The 18,314-nt window shown below is 41.9% G+C and overlaps 1 protein-coding gene across 13 annotated transcripts in view; it reads left to right on the top strand.

Annotated features, from left to right (window-relative positions):
- Nucleotides 1-18,314, top strand: part of LOC125633970 (uncharacterized) — a 127,456-nt gene that overhangs the window by 89,552 nt on the left and 19,590 nt on the right. For all 13 annotated transcript variants that reach the window (XR_007355742.2, XR_007355741.2, XM_075126853.1 and 10 more), the window contains one exon: nucleotides 11,523-11,624. Coding sequence is in view for 11 of the 13 variants with exons in the window: in XM_075126853.1 (XP_074982954.1) it covers nucleotides 11,523-11,624 (102 nt within the window). In the remaining 2 variants the exon portion in view is untranslated. The remainder of the gene's footprint in view (nucleotides 1-11,522; nucleotides 11,625-18,314) is intronic.

Genomic DNA, 18,314 nt, shown 5'->3' with positions numbered 1-18,314 from the left:
AATATAGCTAGGTGTACAAGAGCACACTAATAAAAAGTCTGATCAACAAAAATACATCTGCCAGACCTCATATATCACTCCCAGGAAGTGAAGGGGTTGATGCTATGTTACATATTACACATGCATTTGGACGTATCCAGAAATAGTGAAATAAAAATTTGAAGGAGCCATTTTTTGGAGTTGGGACATCATTGACATTATAATTGGGTCGGGGATGAACCATGGTTTATAAAGGGCAACAGGTACAGCTGAATTGCTTGCATGGAGCAGGCATATGTGCCAGAGTGCGTGCCCTTGGAGCCCCTAGGGGACAATGATCTGGCACTTGTATGGGGCTTGTGAGAGAGGGTATGTGGTTGTGTTGCTTTGACTAAAGAGAGACTCACTAGCACCTGGCCTGCAAGGACTGTTCATATGCTTTGCTATTACATAGTTATTAGTAAAATTGCATTCTTCTGTTTCCCAGTGTACTAATGTATCTGTTCTCTTTGGAGAGGCCATTTTATTTGTTTTAAAGTGGCTGAAAGTCAAGAGAAGCTTATTTTGACCTTTCTCAAATGATACTGTTGGCAGACAAATGAAATATTATATACTGAGATTTGAAAGTAAATGTGAATGTGTGGTGGGTGGAGCAGCACCAGCAGCAGGAGGACAGATGTGCCAATTTTGAAAGAACTTTTAAAAAAACGACTGTATATTGGATACTTTTGTGATCAGGTTTTTGTCAGAACCTCATTGAATAGGCAGTCCCATGACTTAGCTTCAGCATAAAGTGTTTCTCCAGGGGAGACTCAGATACAGTGTGTGAGAGAGTATCTTGAGGCATAGCTACACGATGCATTAGCGTGCACCAGTGGGGTGCAATTTCTAGCCTGCACCAGTATGCTATGCACTAACTGGCCCATGTGGACATACTAGCATGCTCTAAAAGTTCCTTTGTGTGCATTAACGTAGTCCCACTTCAAACAATACTACATTAATGCACACTAGGGAACTTTTAGTGTGCACCAGCTGGTGTCCACACAGATTAATTAACACAACGTGCTGTTGCAGGCTAGAATTTACACCCTGCTGGTGCACGCTAATGCACCTACACATGGAGTTATCCCTGAGTAACTATTCCTGGTTAATTCCATGTGTGGACGGTCTTATTCTGAAATAAGAATGTCCACATATGAAGTTAACTAGAAATAGTTAATCAGGGATAACTCCATGTGTAGACAAGACCTGATGTTGCCAATGTCATGGATTCCATGCAGAGATGCCTGATATCTTAAATGCAAGCTTGGGGAAGGTGAGACCCCTGTTAGCATATTTCTGAAGCATGGTCTACACTACACAGTTAGATCAACATAAGCTGCCTTGCGTCGACCTAGCTGTGAAGTTGTCTTCCCTTAAATTTGGCTCTTGCTGATGTAAGTGGCTCTCTACATCGATTTAGGCTTTGTCTACACTACCACTTTTGTCGGTAAAACTTTTGTGAGTCAGGGATGTGAAAATAACACCTGCCTGACCGACATAAGTTTCTCCGGCAAAAGGGCTGATATGGACAGCTCTATGTCAGCAGGAGAGGCTCTCCTGCTGACATAGCTAATGCCGCTTATTGGGGGTGGTTTAATTATGCTGGCAGGAGAGCTCTGTCCCGCCAGCAAAGAGCGGCTACACGGGAGACCTTACAGCGGCACAGCGGTAGTGATAACACTGTGCCGCTGTAAAGTCTGTAGTGTAGACATAGTGTGGTAAGAGTCACAGCCAATGTAATTAGGTTGACACAGTGTCAGTGTAGACACTGTGTTGCTTATGTTGACTGTTAATGCTCCACAGTGACAATACAATTGATACAAGTGCTTCTAGTGAGGATGCACACTGCCAACACAAGGAGCAAAGCATACACACACACAAGTGATATAATGGCTGTATGCTGACATAAGTAGGTTGACATAATTTTGTAGCATAGACATAGCCTAGGAGCGTAGATAGGTGACCCAGGGGTGGGGGAGATTTACTGTGGTACTTAAGACAACCTAGTATTGAAAAGGAAGGTTAGAATATTCATTCATACTTGTGAAAACATGGGATTATTTATGCACTAACAGTAGCTGACAAAGGCAGTTGACACAGTTGTCAGTGAGTTTCTAACTTAGGGTATGTCTACACTACGAAATTAGGTCGATTTTATAGAAGTCAATTTTTAGAAATCGAATTTATACAGTCGATTGCCTATGTCCACACTAAGCGCATTAAGTCGGCGGAGTGCATCCTCACTACCGTGGCTAGCATTGACTTACGGAGCGGTGCACTGTGGGTAGCTATCCCACAGTTCCCGCAGTCTCTGCCACCCATTGGAATTCTGGGTTAAGCTCCCAATACCTGATGGGGCAAAAACATTGCCGCAGATGGTTTTGGGTATATGTCATCAGTCACCCCGTCCTCTGTGAAAGCAACAGCAGACAATCGTTTCGCGCCTTTTTTCCATGCAGACGCCATACCACGGCAAGCATGGAGCCCGCTCAGCTCAGCTAACTGTCACCACTGCTGTTGTGTCCTGGATGCTGCTGTCAGCAGACAGTGCAATACGACTGCTAACTGTCATCATCCACTATTTCCACTGCAGCTCTGCTCTCCTGGTGCTATGAATCCATCTCACAGGTCCTCTCGTCATTCTGTATAAATATCTATTCTCATGACATCCGTCATCATCCACCACTTCTGCTGCAACTCTGCTCTCCTGCAGATGCCATACCAGGGCAAGCATGGAGCCCGCTCAGCTCACCGCTACTGTTGTGAGCATTGTAAACACCTCGCGCATTATCCTGGAGCATATGCAGAACCAGCTAAGAGACGCCAGCATGAGGACGATTTTGATGAGAACATGGACACAGACATTCCTGAAAGCATGGGCTCTGGCAATTGGGACATCATGGTGGCAGTGGGGCTGGTTGATACAGTGGAACACTGATTCTGGGCCTGGCAAACAAGCACAGACTGGTGGGACCACATAGTGTTGCAGGTATGGGATGATTCACAGTGGCTGCGAAACTTTTGCATGTGTAAGGCCACTTTCCTGGAACTCTGTGAGTTGCTTTCCCCTGTCCTGAAGTGCAGGAATACCAAGATGAGAGATGCCCTGACAGTTGAGAAGCGAGTGGCGACAGTCCTGTGGAAGCTTGCTACGCCTGACTGCTACCGGTCAGTCAGGAATCAATTTGGAATGGGCAAATCTACTGTGGGGGCTGCTGTGATCCAAGTAGCTAGTGCAATCATTGATGTTCTGTTATCAAGGGTAGTGACTCTGGGAAATGTGCAGGTCGTAGTGGATGGCTTTCCTGCAATGGGTTTCCCTAACTGTGGTGGGGCAATAGACGGAACGCATATCCCCATCTTGGCACTGAACCACCTTGGCAGCCAGTATGTAAACCGCAATGGTGCTGCAAGCACTCATGGATCACAAGGGACGTTTCACCAACATCAACGTGGGATGGCCGGGAAAGGTACATGACGCTCGCATCTTTAGGAACTCCAGGCTGTTCGAGCAGCTGCAAGAAGAGACTTACTTCTCAGACCAGAAAATTACCACTGGGGATGTTGAAATGCCAATAGTTATCCTTGGGGACCCAGCCTACCCCTTGCTCCCATGGCTCATGAAGCCATACACAGGCAGCCTGGACAGTAGTAAGGAACAATTCAACTATAGGCTGAGCAAGTGCAGAATGGTGGTAGAATGTGCCTTTGGACGTTTAAAAGCTCGCTGGCGCTGTTTGCTGACTAGGTCAGACCTCAGCACAACCAACATTCCCATTGTTATTGCTGCTTGCTGTGTGCTCCATAATATCTGTGAGAGTAAGGGGGAGACATTTATGGCGGAGTGGGAGGTTGAGGCAAATCGCCTGGCATCCGATTTTGAGCAGCCAGACACCATGGCAATTAGAGAGGACAGCAAGGCATGCTGTGCATCAGAGAGGCTTTGAAAACCAGTTTCATGACTGGCCAGGCTTTGGTGTGCCAGTTGTGTGTATTTCTCCTTTATGCAAACCCACCCCCTTTGTTGATTTTAATGCCCTGTAAGCCAACCATCCTCCCACCTTCAAAATAAAGTAACTATAGTTTTGAAACCATGCATTCTTTCTTTATTAATTTTTTTTAAAAAAAAGGGAGATAACTGACAAGGTAGCCCAGGTGGGGTGGGGAGAAGGGAAGGACAAGGCCACTTTGCTTATTGTAGTCACACTACAAATCAAACTGTTTGAATGACAGCCTTCCTGTTGCTTGGGCCATCCTCTGGAGTGGCTGGGTGCCCAGAGCCTTGCCCCTTTCATAATGAATCAAGCAATTCACAGCAGACGGCACATGTGCTTTAGGTACAAGGTCGCATTTTGCCTTTTATATTGAGTGCCTGCCAGTATGGTGACACATCACACACGGCTGGAATTCGATTTCCATGGAGCCATGGTAAGGCAAAGGGTAAGTGGGGCTGGCTTCTTACGCATAACATGTGAGAATGGTTTCAGACTGCAGCACCATCCTTTCCCATAGCAAGCAATGGGTTGGGTTTCACATTTAAAAGGAGGGGCTGCAGTTTTTGGGTGGATGTGCAGCACAAACCACCTCCCACCCCACCGCATGGCTATTCTCTGGGATGATCCTTTTTATCCAAGCACAAACAGCCCAGCATGAATGGGATCCTTTTACTGTTCCCTTACAAAAATTCCCCTATTTCAACCAAGTGACCATGAATGATATCACTCTCCTGAGGCTAACACAGAAAGATATAGACCGAATGTTGCTTGAATGCGACCAAAACCCAGGACCATTCGCTGCCATGCTTTGTGCTGCAATGATTCCAGAATACTTTCAGAGTACCTCCAGGAGAGCTTCATGGAGATGTCCCTGGAGGATTCCCGCTCCATCCCCAGACATGTGAACAGACCTTCTTCCAGTAGCTGTACTGGCCGCGAATGCATCCCAATTCTTCAGGGCAAATCAAACATTAAACACTATTGCTTTTAAACCCTGTACTGTAGTTACAAATGTGCACTCACCAGAAGTGCCTTCTCCAGCTTCAGGGTTGGGGATCCTGCCTTGGGAGGGTATTGGCTCCAAGGTGATGAAAAGGTCCTGGCTGCCAGGGAGAACGGATTCACTGCTTGCCTGCTGCGCATTCTCCTCCTCCTCCTCTTTCTCATCCACAAAATCCTCCTCCCTGTTGCGTGAGACACCCCCCTTGCAGGTGTCCACAGACAGTAGTGGGGTAGTGGTAGGGTCCCCTCCTAGAATGCCATGTCGCTGATCGTAGAAGCGGCATGTATGGGGCTCTGACCCAGAGTGACCGTTTGCCTCCTTTGTCTTTTGGTAGGCTTGCCTCAGCTCCTTAATTTTCACGTGGCACTGCTGTGTGTCCCTATTGTAGCCTCTCTCCAATATGCCCTGTGAGATTTTGGCAAACATATTTGCATTTCTTCTTTTTGATCGGAGTTCTGCCTGCACAGATGCTTCTCCCCATACAGCAATCAGAACTAGTGTCTCCCTTTTGGTCCATGCTGGAGCTCGTTTGCGATTCTGGGGTAACTGCATGGTCACCTGAGCTGCTGAGTTTGCCACACGGACCAAACAGGAAATGAAGTTCAAAAGTTCCCGGGGCTTTTCCTGCGTACCTGGCTAGATCATCGGAGTTCAAAGCGCTGTACAGAGTGGTCACAATGGAGCACTCTGGGATAGCTCCCGGAGGCCAATACAGTTGATTTGCGTCCGCACTACCCCAAATTCGACCCAGCAAGGTCGATTTTAGTGCTACTCCCCTCGCCAGGGAGGAGTACAGTAGTCGATTTTAAGAGCCCTTTAAGTCGATGGAACGGGGTTGGTTGTGTGGACGCATTCATTTTAAAATCGACCTAACCCGACTAAATTCGACCTAATCCCGTAGTGTAGACGAGGCCTCAGTTTAGTAGCAGTCTGCAGCATGTTCAAGGCTGTTTAACTGGGACAGGTACTCAACCAGCAGAAACTAGGAAGGGATCTAGAAGAATTGCAATGATTTGTGTTGACAAGTCTTTTATTAGTGTGAACTCTCACTGTTCCATCTGAAACTGGCTGCCTGGTGATAACATTCTGCCTCATACGTGTCAAAGAGCATTTCTCAGCTCTGCAGGAAACTCTGAGAGCGGATCTGAGAAGTGAATTTTGGGAATGTAAGAACCATTATAAAAATGTGTTACCTATAATACAGACTATATGGAAAAGACACGTGTTTTGTAAACATAGACCATATGATTTATTTTTATAAATGTTACATATGTGGGTGGAGTATAACATACAAAAGAGGTCACTTTTTAATATTAGTGCATATATGAGTCAATATATAATCTCACATAAGTCTAATATTTAAAACAAGTGCTACATATACTGCAGTCACCTATAATTTACATGCCTTTTTGTTCTGCAAGGGAAGTAAGTGTATGTGTGTGCGTGTGTGTGTTAGGGCTGTTTCTTTGTCTCCCTGAACCTTGTGTTGTCATTTGCACTGGTGCAAAGTGAATGCAAAGTGGGTGTAAGCTGGTACTAAATCAGAACGATGGAAATAACTGCAGAAAGAGCAGGCTAAGCCTGTCTACACTGTCCCATGGTGAGGACTACAGGATGTTAACTGCAAAGAGCACCAAACAGTTGGGCTCTCACTGCTCTGTGTGGACACTGCTGGCATGAACTAAAAGGTATCTAGTTCACATTAACATAGTCCTCTCTGAAACAGGACTATAGTCACATTCCCACAGTCTGCACTGTGAAGTGCAGACAAGCCCTAACAGAGACTCAGGCCTTGTAACTGAGGACATTATAGATACACTGCAAAATGGATTCCCCTTTCCAATTTACTTTCAGTGTATTGACCCATATCATTTGATCAACATTGGGGACTTCTACTGTACTCCTTTGCCAAACAGCATTGTAACAGAGTATCTTGATCAGACATTCATTGATTATCTCAGCAATAAAGCTGACATTAAATGCCAAAGGGGCATGTAAAGGACTATAATAAGAAATTGCTTTTTCTAAAAGGTATCCTTGGCTTTGTCTGGCATATGACCTAAGACCCACACATTCAGTTGTGAAGGTATCACTAATGATGTGCTAGTTCTCAAGGACGTATCAGAGTGCTGCAGCTAACACCCGATAACACTGCTCACTCCAGTGCTGACACACTTTGGCTGCTGAGTGCAAAAATCTCCCCTGAAAGAGACCCTAAGCAAAAAGCAAGGAGCTGCGTTTACTCACAGGACTGTGCAGCAGGTAACATAAAAATCCAACCTCATCCAGGCTGCTCTTTTCCAGAAGACTAAACAGTATGATTGCTGCATTGTTCAACCTGTTTTCCTGTTTATTATTGGCCACCTCTTTTCTCTTCTCTTATAAATTCAACTTTCTTTTAGTTTGTTTTCAGCTTTCTTTCTTTTTAAAGTTTTCACACTTCTGTAGGCATCTTCCCTGCAAGGTGGAGGAATCTCACTACCCACTTGCACAAGCAAGCAGCATTCTCTTCTTGTCTGATGATGATTTTAATAATTGGAAGATCGGAGGCATAGAATCTATGATTCCCTGCATCTTGTGCAGTTATTTACACCAGTGTGAAGCATACTTGCTTTGCACTAACTTTGCACTGTTGTGAATTACTGTATAAGGTGAAGAGCAACAAAGAACTGGCCAGCACTGGCCTGACTTGTTGGTTGTAGGATTGACCCCTGTCAAATGTAATAGTTACTTTGATGTGGCCCTTAAAATAGTTTGGTTTTAGAGCAGCTTCTCTCTCAATGAAACATATCCTGCTAATTGTTTTCCTGTATTACTCTAAAAAGTATGAGTCTTTAATAGTGATTTCAGGGAAAAAATGAGCCTGTTTTGACTTTCCTCTTTGGCTAGTTGAGTGATCTGTCAGGTTTCCTGTCATCCACGAAGAGTCTCTCTCTCTATTGTGAACAAATTTATGGAAATATATTTGTATGTAAAACAAAATGAGATACTTAGCTCTCCAGCCTCCTAGGCAAGGTGTTTGTGGCATCATAATCCCCATTAGCCAGTGTTGTACCTCTTAAAATGGCATCAATGCTCTTGACTCAAATTATCCACATTTTACATATTGACAGGAATGTTTTCTCACTAGAATGAAGTTAAAGCAAAACCATTATATATAATAAACTATGGCTATAGAAATGATCATTACTCAGAGATTGTCCTATTCTTGAACTTTATATAGGCAAGCTAAACATACACATTTAATGTAATGTAAATCTCACAGTTGACCATGAATATAAAACATTAATTTGACACAGAACTACTGGGTGTACATACTTTTGGAGCCAATGTAAATACATCCCCACTTTTGTTTCAGCTCTGTTTGCATGAGGTGGTGGGCTTCTGAGGACAGAAAGCAGTTTATTGTTTGCAGAGTAAAATAGATGGCTAACATCTGGTACTAAGTCAGGGAGACTAATACACTGCACTCTCTCTTTGTTCAGCTGGCCTTGTGCTTAAACTGCCTGCTGTAGTAAGGATGTTTGTAGTTGTTTTATCTGTAGATAGAAGTCAGGACAGTAATCTTGTGACTTGAAGAATTCGAAGAGAGAACCTAGAACTGTGAATTTACTTTACAAAATTAGTAACAATATAATTCCTAACCCTGCTTGTCATAGAAGACTCTCTTAAAAGTTCATAAAGTGTTCTCTCTCTAGTACCTCATTCTTTAGTCATAGCTTCATGTTTTAAGGCCTGAAGGGACCAGTAGATCATCTAGTCTGATCTCCTGTATATCACAGGCCATTACATTTCACTTTGTTACCCCTGTATTGAGCCCAATAACTTTTGTTAGGGGTTAGCCAATCTTCAGAAAGGCACCCGGTCTTGATCTAAGGACATCAAGGAAGGGAGAATCCACCGCTTCCCTTGCTAGTTTGTTCCAATGGTTAATCACCCTCATAGCCAATAATGTGTGCCTTATTTCCAGCTGGAATTTGTCTGGCTTCAGCTTCCAGCCATTGGTTCTTTGTAATGACTTTCTCCACTAGATTAAAGAGTCTTTTAGTACCTAGTTCCAGAGTAGCAGCCGTGTTAGTCTGTATTCGCAAAAAGAAAAGGAGTCCTTGTGGCACCTTAGAGACTAACAAATTTATGCATTCGATGAAGTGAGCTGTAGCTCACAAAAGCTTATGCTCAGATAAAATTGTTAGTCTCTACGGTGCCACAAGTACTCCTTTTCTTTTTAGTACCTAGTATTTTCTCCCTATGAGAGTCCTTATACACTGTAATCAAGTGACTTCTTGCTCTTCTTTTGATAAACTAAACAAATTGAGCTCTGTAAGTATCTCACTAAGATACTTTTCATTTTCTTCCATCCTGAAATAATTTTTGTGGCTCTTTTCTGCACCCTCTCCAATTTTTCAACATCCTTTTTGAAATGTGGACACCAGAACTGTACACAGCATTCCAGCATCTGTCTCTGCAATGCCATATACAGAGGTAAAATAACCTCCGTACTCACTGCACCCCTGTTTATACATCCAAGGATTGCACTGGCCCTTGTTGACACAGTGTTGTCCTGGGAGCTCATGTTGAGTTGTTTTTTTACTGTGACCCCTAAATTCTTTTCAGAGCCACTGCATTCCAGGATACAGTCCCTCATTCTATAGGTCCGGACTTCATTCCTTGCTCCTAGATGTATAACTTTGCATTTGGCTGTATTTGCTGTGTATGACCTCCCCGTCATCCTCATTACTCGCCACTTTGCCAATCTTTGTGTTATCTGCAGTGTTATCAGCAGTAGTTTTTATATTTACTTCTAGATCACCAATGAAAATGTTGAATAGCATTAGACCTAGAACCAGTCCTTGTAGAACCCCGCGAGAAACACCTCTATTTGATTATGCTTCCCCATTGATGACTACTGTTTGAGATCTGTCAGTTAGACTGTTCTTGATCCATTTAAGATGTGCTGTATGGATACTGTATAGTGCTGTTTTTTAATCTGAATGGTGTGTGATGCTAAATGAAATGCCTTACAGAAGTCTAAGTATATCTACTCAGATACTTTTATCAACTAAGCTTGTAATCTCCTCAAAGAATGAATTCAATTTTGTTTGCTAAGACCTAATTTTCCATGTTGACTGACATTAATTGTATTCCTATCCTTTAATTCTTTACATTAAGGTATTTCAGATAAGGGAGGGGTTGGCAAACTGGTTTGCACAAAACTCAATATTCTCTGATCCAAACTAAACCTTTTTTGTGCTTGAGGTTCACTCTTGCTATCTTTCTCATTTTTATGCACTTTTGTACCTCAAAAGTAGCTGAATTATAACAATGCTGTCTGAGATTTCCGGAATGTTCTTGTTTCGGCTGAGCTCAGCCAAAACAAGAAGTTCTGGAAATCTGAGACAGCACTGATAAAATTCATTTATTTTTGGGAGTTGAAGGTGGCAACCAACTGCACAACCATGAGCGGAACAGGTGAAGGAAATTGTAGCTAATGACACTGGGGAAAAACACCTACTCTTACCATGACATTTTTTTGTATCTTTAATGTTCACCTAGAACAAATAGAATTTTAGTTTTTAAGTTCTCTGCGCATTAATTGCATGGTACTTAATGTATCCACTTGGGAAGTATGAAAGACTGAGTTGACCAGACTCCGCTTTGAACATGTGGGTCCAAGGAATCTTGGTGTTTCATTCTGGCTCTTAGCTCCAGAACCAGATTTCATTGATTATTATCATGTATTACTTGTCCACCTTTATGACAAAAATGAAAGTATTGATAAAGAATCCGTGTCATTTCCCAAATAGTGGGTAGTTTTTTGTATATTTAAGTAAGGCTATATACACTATGAGCTAGGGGTGTGATTCCCTTGCTCGTGTGCGCATACTCATCCAGCTCTCATCGAGCTAGTGCGAGTATAAATAGCAGCATACCTGCGGAAGCACAGATAGTGGCAGCAAAGGTACAGTGAGTTGTGCCAAGTAAATACTCACTGGTTTCAGGTGGGTATTTACTTGGCACAGTTCAGCCATTCTTCTGCTGCTACTACGCATGCTACTGCAGCGACACTGTGTTCACGAGAAGGGGAAATACACCCCAAGCTCGTAGCATCGACGTAGCCTAATTGTGTTAATTTAGGACAGATTGTGCTGTCCATTATACCAGAGTTAATCCAGAACAAGTCCACTGAAATCAGTGCCATTACTCTGTGTTGTATGCTGGTATATCTCAAATCCGAAGCGATTCCCAAAATATAAAATATCATGGTAGGGCTATTGAGTAGTCCTTTTCAGTACTCTTGACTCTTTCAAGCCAGATAGGGTTTTGCCTGAATAAGGAGCAAATAAAGACCTCTAAATCAGCACTGCTCTTTTTAAGGCACATTTCAAAATGGCACAGAAATGATGAATACACAAATCCACAATGAAGTAACCAACTGGGCATGAAAAGTAAGTGCCTAGCTATGAAGACCTACTGTTCTTGACTTTGCTTTTGCTATCTTACAGAGCTCAGCTTCTCCACCAGGATCAGTGTCCTGCCAACTTCCAGCTCATCATCCAAGTAAACACATGAAGGCCCAAGAAGAAAGTGAGCAAATATTTCCTAAGGTAGGTGAGAAAACCCTGGCCGTTGTTGCATCCTTTCAGTTGAATTTCTCAGCTTGCTAGTTAGTTCGTCAAGCCAAGGTGGAGTGTTGGGGATAAAGCGTTGGGGATAAAGGCCAATTCCTCCCCGACAGGAGTTCATTAGCTTCAGTGGAGTCACACGAGGGATAAATTGTGGCCCTTTGTGCTCATAGGTCAGCAGGTTGCTTTGTTTTCTCTGGAGCTGTGACTTTTGCTGTAAAAAGGAACATACACTGCAGTTCAGTATATCTCCAGCCTCTCTCCCTCCTGCCCCAGAACTGGCAATTGTTTTTCTTATGCTTTTTATTCTTACTGAATCATCACCAGAAATTCACCATTTTAGGTGTTTGTTCGTTTTTTCAATTCAGATGTCTCCAAACCATTTAAGTCAAGTTTTATGACTTCACCTGCACATTATTTGTATGTACATAAAATGCAAAGGAGGAAGTCCAGCCCTGTCCAGAGGGAAAGCCTAAGGCCTATTTATCACTTAACCTCATTGGTGCATAGCCTTTGTGCAAGCTCTAGCATAGGGATGGGCTTCATTCAAGGATGGTGCTTCCCTGTTCCTCCAAACCCTCAAGTTACATTTTCCAGTTCTAATGACATCTGATTAAATATATGGTATGTCGCATGTTAGGTGCTCTAAAAGGAGAGACACATAAATTAGATCCAAAAAGGCAGGTGTACCAATTATTTCTGCCTATGGAGAGAAGTAGTGCTTAGTTTGTTCAGTCCTGCATTATACATTATTTTCCAGTAAACAGATGTTTGGATGAGACTGTGTCTGAAATTCATCTTTTCTTTCCATCCTCTCAGCCAAATTTCTCGTTATGTCTCACCTTGAGTTCTGCAACACCGTCCTCTCTGGTCCCCCAGATAACACGCATTTTCTTTCTTCAGTCCATACAAAATACAGCTGCTAAAATCTCCCTTGTGTGTTGATTTGATCATGTCACTACCATCTTGGGAAAAATTCCTCCACTGGTTCCTCATCTGCTGTCACATCAGATTTAAGTGATTTTTGTCACCATCTTCAAAGCTCTACATAACTTTTCTCCTCTTTATGTATCCTTCATTGTTGGACTTTGGATTACCTTGCTCTGCCAGTGTTCTCACCCATTTGTTAGCTTCTCCCACAAATGCCTTTTTGCCTTTGTCCATGTGGCATTGTACAACTTCCCTGAATTCATCCACAGAGCCCTGTCCACAGTTTTGGAGAGATTTAAAATTCCACTCCTGCTGCAGTGGGTTACAGTGAATCACGTTGACTTGTGTGAAAATCCCTGTTTGGGCCCATTCCCTTTGTCACCCTGTCTGTCCATCCTTAGATTGTGATCTTGGAACAGTGACATTCCCTTCTTGAACGTCTGGAAAATGATTAGCATTACCATAAACAGTGAATAAATACTACTCATAATAATCAGTGGCTGTCCAATAGATCCGTTTTTAAAAAATAGTATGTGATGTGTACAAAATGCAAACAACATTACAGTTTGGACTTTGCCTTTATGAAAAGGCAAAATCAAGCCACATTTCACAAGTGATGACAGCAGAATGGGAGCTGAAGCTCCAAAGAGGAAATCTATCTTGTCGCTTTTATTTTTCACGTATTTAACTACACTCTTATGTAGAGGATCAGCATCATTCAGGCTGACAGTGAGAAAACAGGGTGGAGAATCATGAGCATGGAGTAAGATCTAATTTTCTCAGTGTGTCTGAAAAGTCCTTGCTTTTTGGGTCTATCTGTACTGCAAAAGCAAAACAAAAAACCTGCAGAAGTGAGTCTCAGAGCCCATAACAACTGACTCATGCTTACACTACAGACTAAAAACAGCTGTGTAAATGTTCCTGCTCGGGCCAAAACTGGGGCTCTGAGGCCCTCCCCACGCGCCAGATTTCAGAGCCCGCGCTCCAGCTTGAACCCAAACATCTACACTGCTGTTTTTAGCCCAATAGTGAGACTCATGAGCCTGATTCAGTTGACATGGGCTCTGAGCTTCGCTGCTGCAGGATATGAGTTGGGTTTTTTGACACATAGGTGTACCCTTTGCCCACTGTTTTGTGGACTTGCGATTTAATTTCCACCTCCTATATTTTCCCTTTAAATTCTTCCACACATTTGTTTAATTCTGCCAATCAGTGCAACTAGGATTTCCAATTTAGTGTCCATTGATTTTACAGCGGCTGTCATATTACCAGTTTTATGTCTGGAGCTTCCTTATTATTCTTAGCCCATTCCCTTGGCCAGAGCTGACTTAAAAATGGAGGAAGAATGGGAAATCATGAACACTTCTAAAGTGTTTTCATTCCATTGGTTTTCAAAATGGACTGATTTAAAAAAAAATCCATAGAATTGAATAGTTTTTTTTAGATTTGAAATTGGAATGTTCTAAAGCAATTTTTAAAATTTCAAAATAAAAATATTTCCAAAACAAAAAGTGTTGATTTTTTTTTATCTCACTGAGTAACTACTTCGATCAGTCAAAGCTGGCAATGAAAAAAGAGAGAAAAAGAAAAGAAGAAAGGAAAAAAAACTTTTCTGTTTGAAAATTTTGAAAACAGAACATTTTGAGAAAATCTTTTTTGCAAGGTTTCTGTTTTTGAGACTTGTCAACTGACTCTTTTCTTTTTCCCCCTTAAAAACAAGTGTTTGAAGAAAAAACGTTGAGCAGCTGTGTTGACTGATTGACACCTTCGTTCTGACTGAGCAAAGATGACCACGGAGACTTTCAGTCTGAAGGCTCTTGCTCTGAAAACCAGATTTTTCTCCACAATTGATTTTTTCCCCTCTAGTCTGTGGAATGAGTTCATTTTTATGGACAGGATTTGTGGGGTTTTTTTTTTATTTGGGAGTGGGGGGAGGTTGAAGTGTTGTGAAGTTTCACTTTTACTCTTGCAATTCTACATGCAGAGCCACTCCCAGCCTCGCATCAGATTCCTTGGAACAGAAAGCATCTAAAGTGTTTTTCTTTGTAGTCTGATGGTGTTTGGAGACAAGAAATCTTATGAGGAATCAGATAAGATTATTTTTTCTACTATTTTGCAGAGATTCTTCCCTCTGTCATGATGTGTCCCACACTATTGCCAACCCCAAGCATTACAAAATCATGAAATGTTTAAATATATATATAATAAATATATGCTATTTAATATTGCTATTGATTTTATATTGAAGGCATTCAGATACTGTGGTGATGCATGGTAAACTCCTGAGATGCTCCCATGCTTAAATGAGCTTAAACTCACTGAGACCTCAGGAGTTTGGGGCTCTGGAGAACCTGATGTGGCAAACCAGTTCTGCCCTTTGTGTCTGTGCTACGTGAGCGCAGGGTTGGAACTTTTGTTAGCCAACCTATTTTATAATAGAATGAGAATAAATGCCTTAAGTGTTGGAAAAATGCCAAGGAATTGACAGAAATCAAATCTGATATTCAGTTACAAAGATACTTTTATTAAATCTGAATATACTCCCTATGAAAGAGTCCTACAGAGTTTAATAGTGATGAAATCAATACGATTCTTTAGAAAGTACTCTGAAAAACCACAGAATTTGAGAAATGAGATCCTTTCCATAAAATCAGCTTATAGAATTGAATAGAGAATTATATGCCCCTATAGAATTCTACAGGCTTGTTTAAGAATTCTGTAGAACAGTTTTCATTTTCTGTTTGTCTCTGTTACGACACTTATGTGTCCCCCCATTCACATACTATGTGAGCACCTCAAAATCTTTAATGCCTCTGTCCTTACAACACCCATTGGATTGGGAAGTTCTGTTACGCCCATTTTACAGATGAGACACTGAAGCACAGAAAGACTAAGTGACCTGCCCAAGGTCACACAGGAAGTCTGTGGTGGAGCAGGGAACTGAACTCAGCGCTCCTGTGGCCTATACTAATGCCCTAACCATTGGACTATCCTTTGTCTCCCCTTCAGTTATTATTTTTACTGTGGTAGCATCCAGGCTTCACTAGTTGCTATCCAAACTCAGAAGAACAAAGTCCCTGCCCCAAAGAGCTTACGCTGTAGCACTTTTAAAACAAGTGTTTGGGAAAACATTTTTGACATGACCAAAAGAAGCCAGTTGTTGTAACCAGGTGGCTGGTGTGTATGGAACAAAGTTTACTGCCACTTGCTGGGTTTAAAAGTAGATTTTGTTTCTCACACTTTGCTGTTAAAATTTAGCCACTCAGACAGAAAAGGGGGATCATTATAGACTGCTGCAGAATGGGTAAATAAAGCTGAGTCTGGTGGTCAAGGGGACTGGCAAAGGCAATTACTCATGTGAGCACATTTTACTCTTCTGGTAGCTGAGAAACCAGTTTGGGATATTTCTCAGCAAGAATATATAAAGCCAACATTTTCTTCACTGTGTTCTCTCTTCTCCCTGTTCTTCCACCCCATACTGCAACGCCCAAAATAAATTCCATTCCTGACCTATTTCAGAGGAACAGCCGTGTTAGTCTGTATTCGCAAAAAGAAAAGGAGTACTTGTGGCACCTTAGAGACTAACCAATTTATTTGAGCATAAGCTTTCGTGAGCTACAGCTCACGAAAGCTTATGCTCAAATAAATTGGTTAGTCTCTAAGGTGCCACAAGTACTCCTTTTCTTTATTCCTGACCTAGGCAGTTTTTGCTTGTTAGTTTACACACAAGCCCATCTCTGTGGAGTCTTGGGAAGAACAAGATTTACTATAGAACCAGGCAGGAGGACTGAATGACGGTCCACACATAGCTGGCAGAACAGAGGGATGTGTCCTTATATGAACAAAGATGAATAGCTTAGTTTTCTTTTTCTCCTTTACATTTCTGTTGTGAGAAGTTAAATATGGCCAGTTTGAAATGCTTAGTTATTGTAAGCCTCATGCCAGCTAGGAAATATAACTGGTGTTAACGCCTGCTTTCAGCAATAGGTGCAGCTGAACTGGTGCTGTAAATGGTTTTAATGCAAGTGTAGACAGGACCAAACTGTGTTTAGTACCATTTCAGAAAACATGGTGGATCTTCAAGGGTTGATCCTGAAGTGTCTACACTATCCTTTTTTAAGAAGTCTCCTACCATTTCACTGTTAGCAGCGCTGCTCCAGTAGTACAAGGAGTGGTGGGAATGCTGGCATAGACAGGGCACTGGTGATTTGAAGTCGAGGAACTCTTTTATTATGCATTTGTGCAGCACCTTACACAATGGGGCTGATCCTAATTGTAGCCTCTAGAACTATTGTAAAACAAATAATAGCATAACATAGCATTGCTATTAGCAAGGCAGTGTAGGCACTGTGCTTCCTGACACTCAGCCAAGCACAAAAGATTTATGCATGCACTCAACTTTACTCACTGTGAGCAGTCCCAGGGGTCTCTGCAGGATCAGGGCCCTACTTGTTAGTGGTAGGAGACACAGCTATGCTTTGGCTGATTGTTACCCCTACTTTAAATATGACTGACAAATTAATAAAAGCATTTGGGTTGGCAGTGTAGTAGTCAGGTGATTCAGGGTGGCTGTTTTGACATGATGTGGGTTACAGGTAATAGTAGCTTTTAAGCCAGTTTTATTTTTAGGGGTGTACCTATCATCCTACAAAGAAAAAATAAAAAGTGAGCTAGGTTGTAGCAGCAGATTTGGAAGAATTGAAAAAGATTAAGCCGCACATCACTGCCAAGTCCAAGAGCCGTTCCCCCAGATCTTCAATGAATCATCTTATTTATTTATATATATTTATTTCCATTTAAAAAAAACCTATCAAGTGCTTTGGGTCACGTACAAATATTATAAAATCTACAACTGCTTGGGCAAATGTTTTTTGTTTTGTTTATTTAACTTCCCAATCCCCTCAGAGAACAAATAAGCCTTGCAATGTGACTGGAAGGTCAGCGGAATCTTGAATACCAAGAAGTTTAGCTGTGGTCTTTTTTTAATTGTAGAGTCTGTGTGCGAGCACTCGTTTTTATTTTATTTCTAATGTAAAGGGATAAGCTGAAATCCTTTGATCAGGAAGAAAATGTCCCTTTGCTGTTGCTCAAATGAAGGCCAAATCCTAGTCCCACTGAAGTCAATGGAAAGCTTTTATTGATTGTAGTGGGATCAATCAATAATTCTGTTCCACAGAGTTATATATTAATATATGTTCAAATCTATCATCTATTCTGCCTTCATAACAATAAAACATATCTTTACTGGTGGCTTGACAGTGTTCCTATCTCTGACTAAAGACCATATGGTGATGGCAAAAATATGCAGCTCTGGGGGCCAGGGACTGTCTTTTTGTTCTGTGTTTAAACAGCTTCTAGCACAATGGGTCCTGGTTCATGAGTAGGGCCCGTAGGTGAGATGGTAATACAAACAAATAACGTATGTATGTATTTCCCATCACCGCATTTAGGCCCTGATTGAGGAAAACATCCCTATTCAGGACTTCACTTGAACCTGCCATTTACTTTGAAGTGTGCTTAAATCCTGTTCACCTCAATGGCTAAATTTAAGCACATGCTTAAATGCTGTCCTGAATAAGGATTGACTTCATCATACATGTAAGTGCTTTTCTGAGTTGCAGCCTAACAAGGCAGACCTCCCCTCCCTCATTCTTTTAATCAAATTTTTCTTGGAGAGAGCAGGTCAGTTTTGACTGAGTTGATTTCCAGAAGAATTGTATTGGGTATCTGATGATGTGTTTG

Source organism: Caretta caretta, chromosome 3 (genome assembly GCF_965140235.1).
Source record: "Caretta caretta isolate rCarCar2 chromosome 3, rCarCar1.hap1, whole genome shotgun sequence".
Classification (NCBI taxonomy): domain Eukaryota; kingdom Metazoa; phylum Chordata; order Testudines; family Cheloniidae; genus Caretta; species Caretta caretta.
Note: the sequence above shows the minus strand (reverse complement) of the source record. Positions and strands in the feature narration are given on the sequence as shown.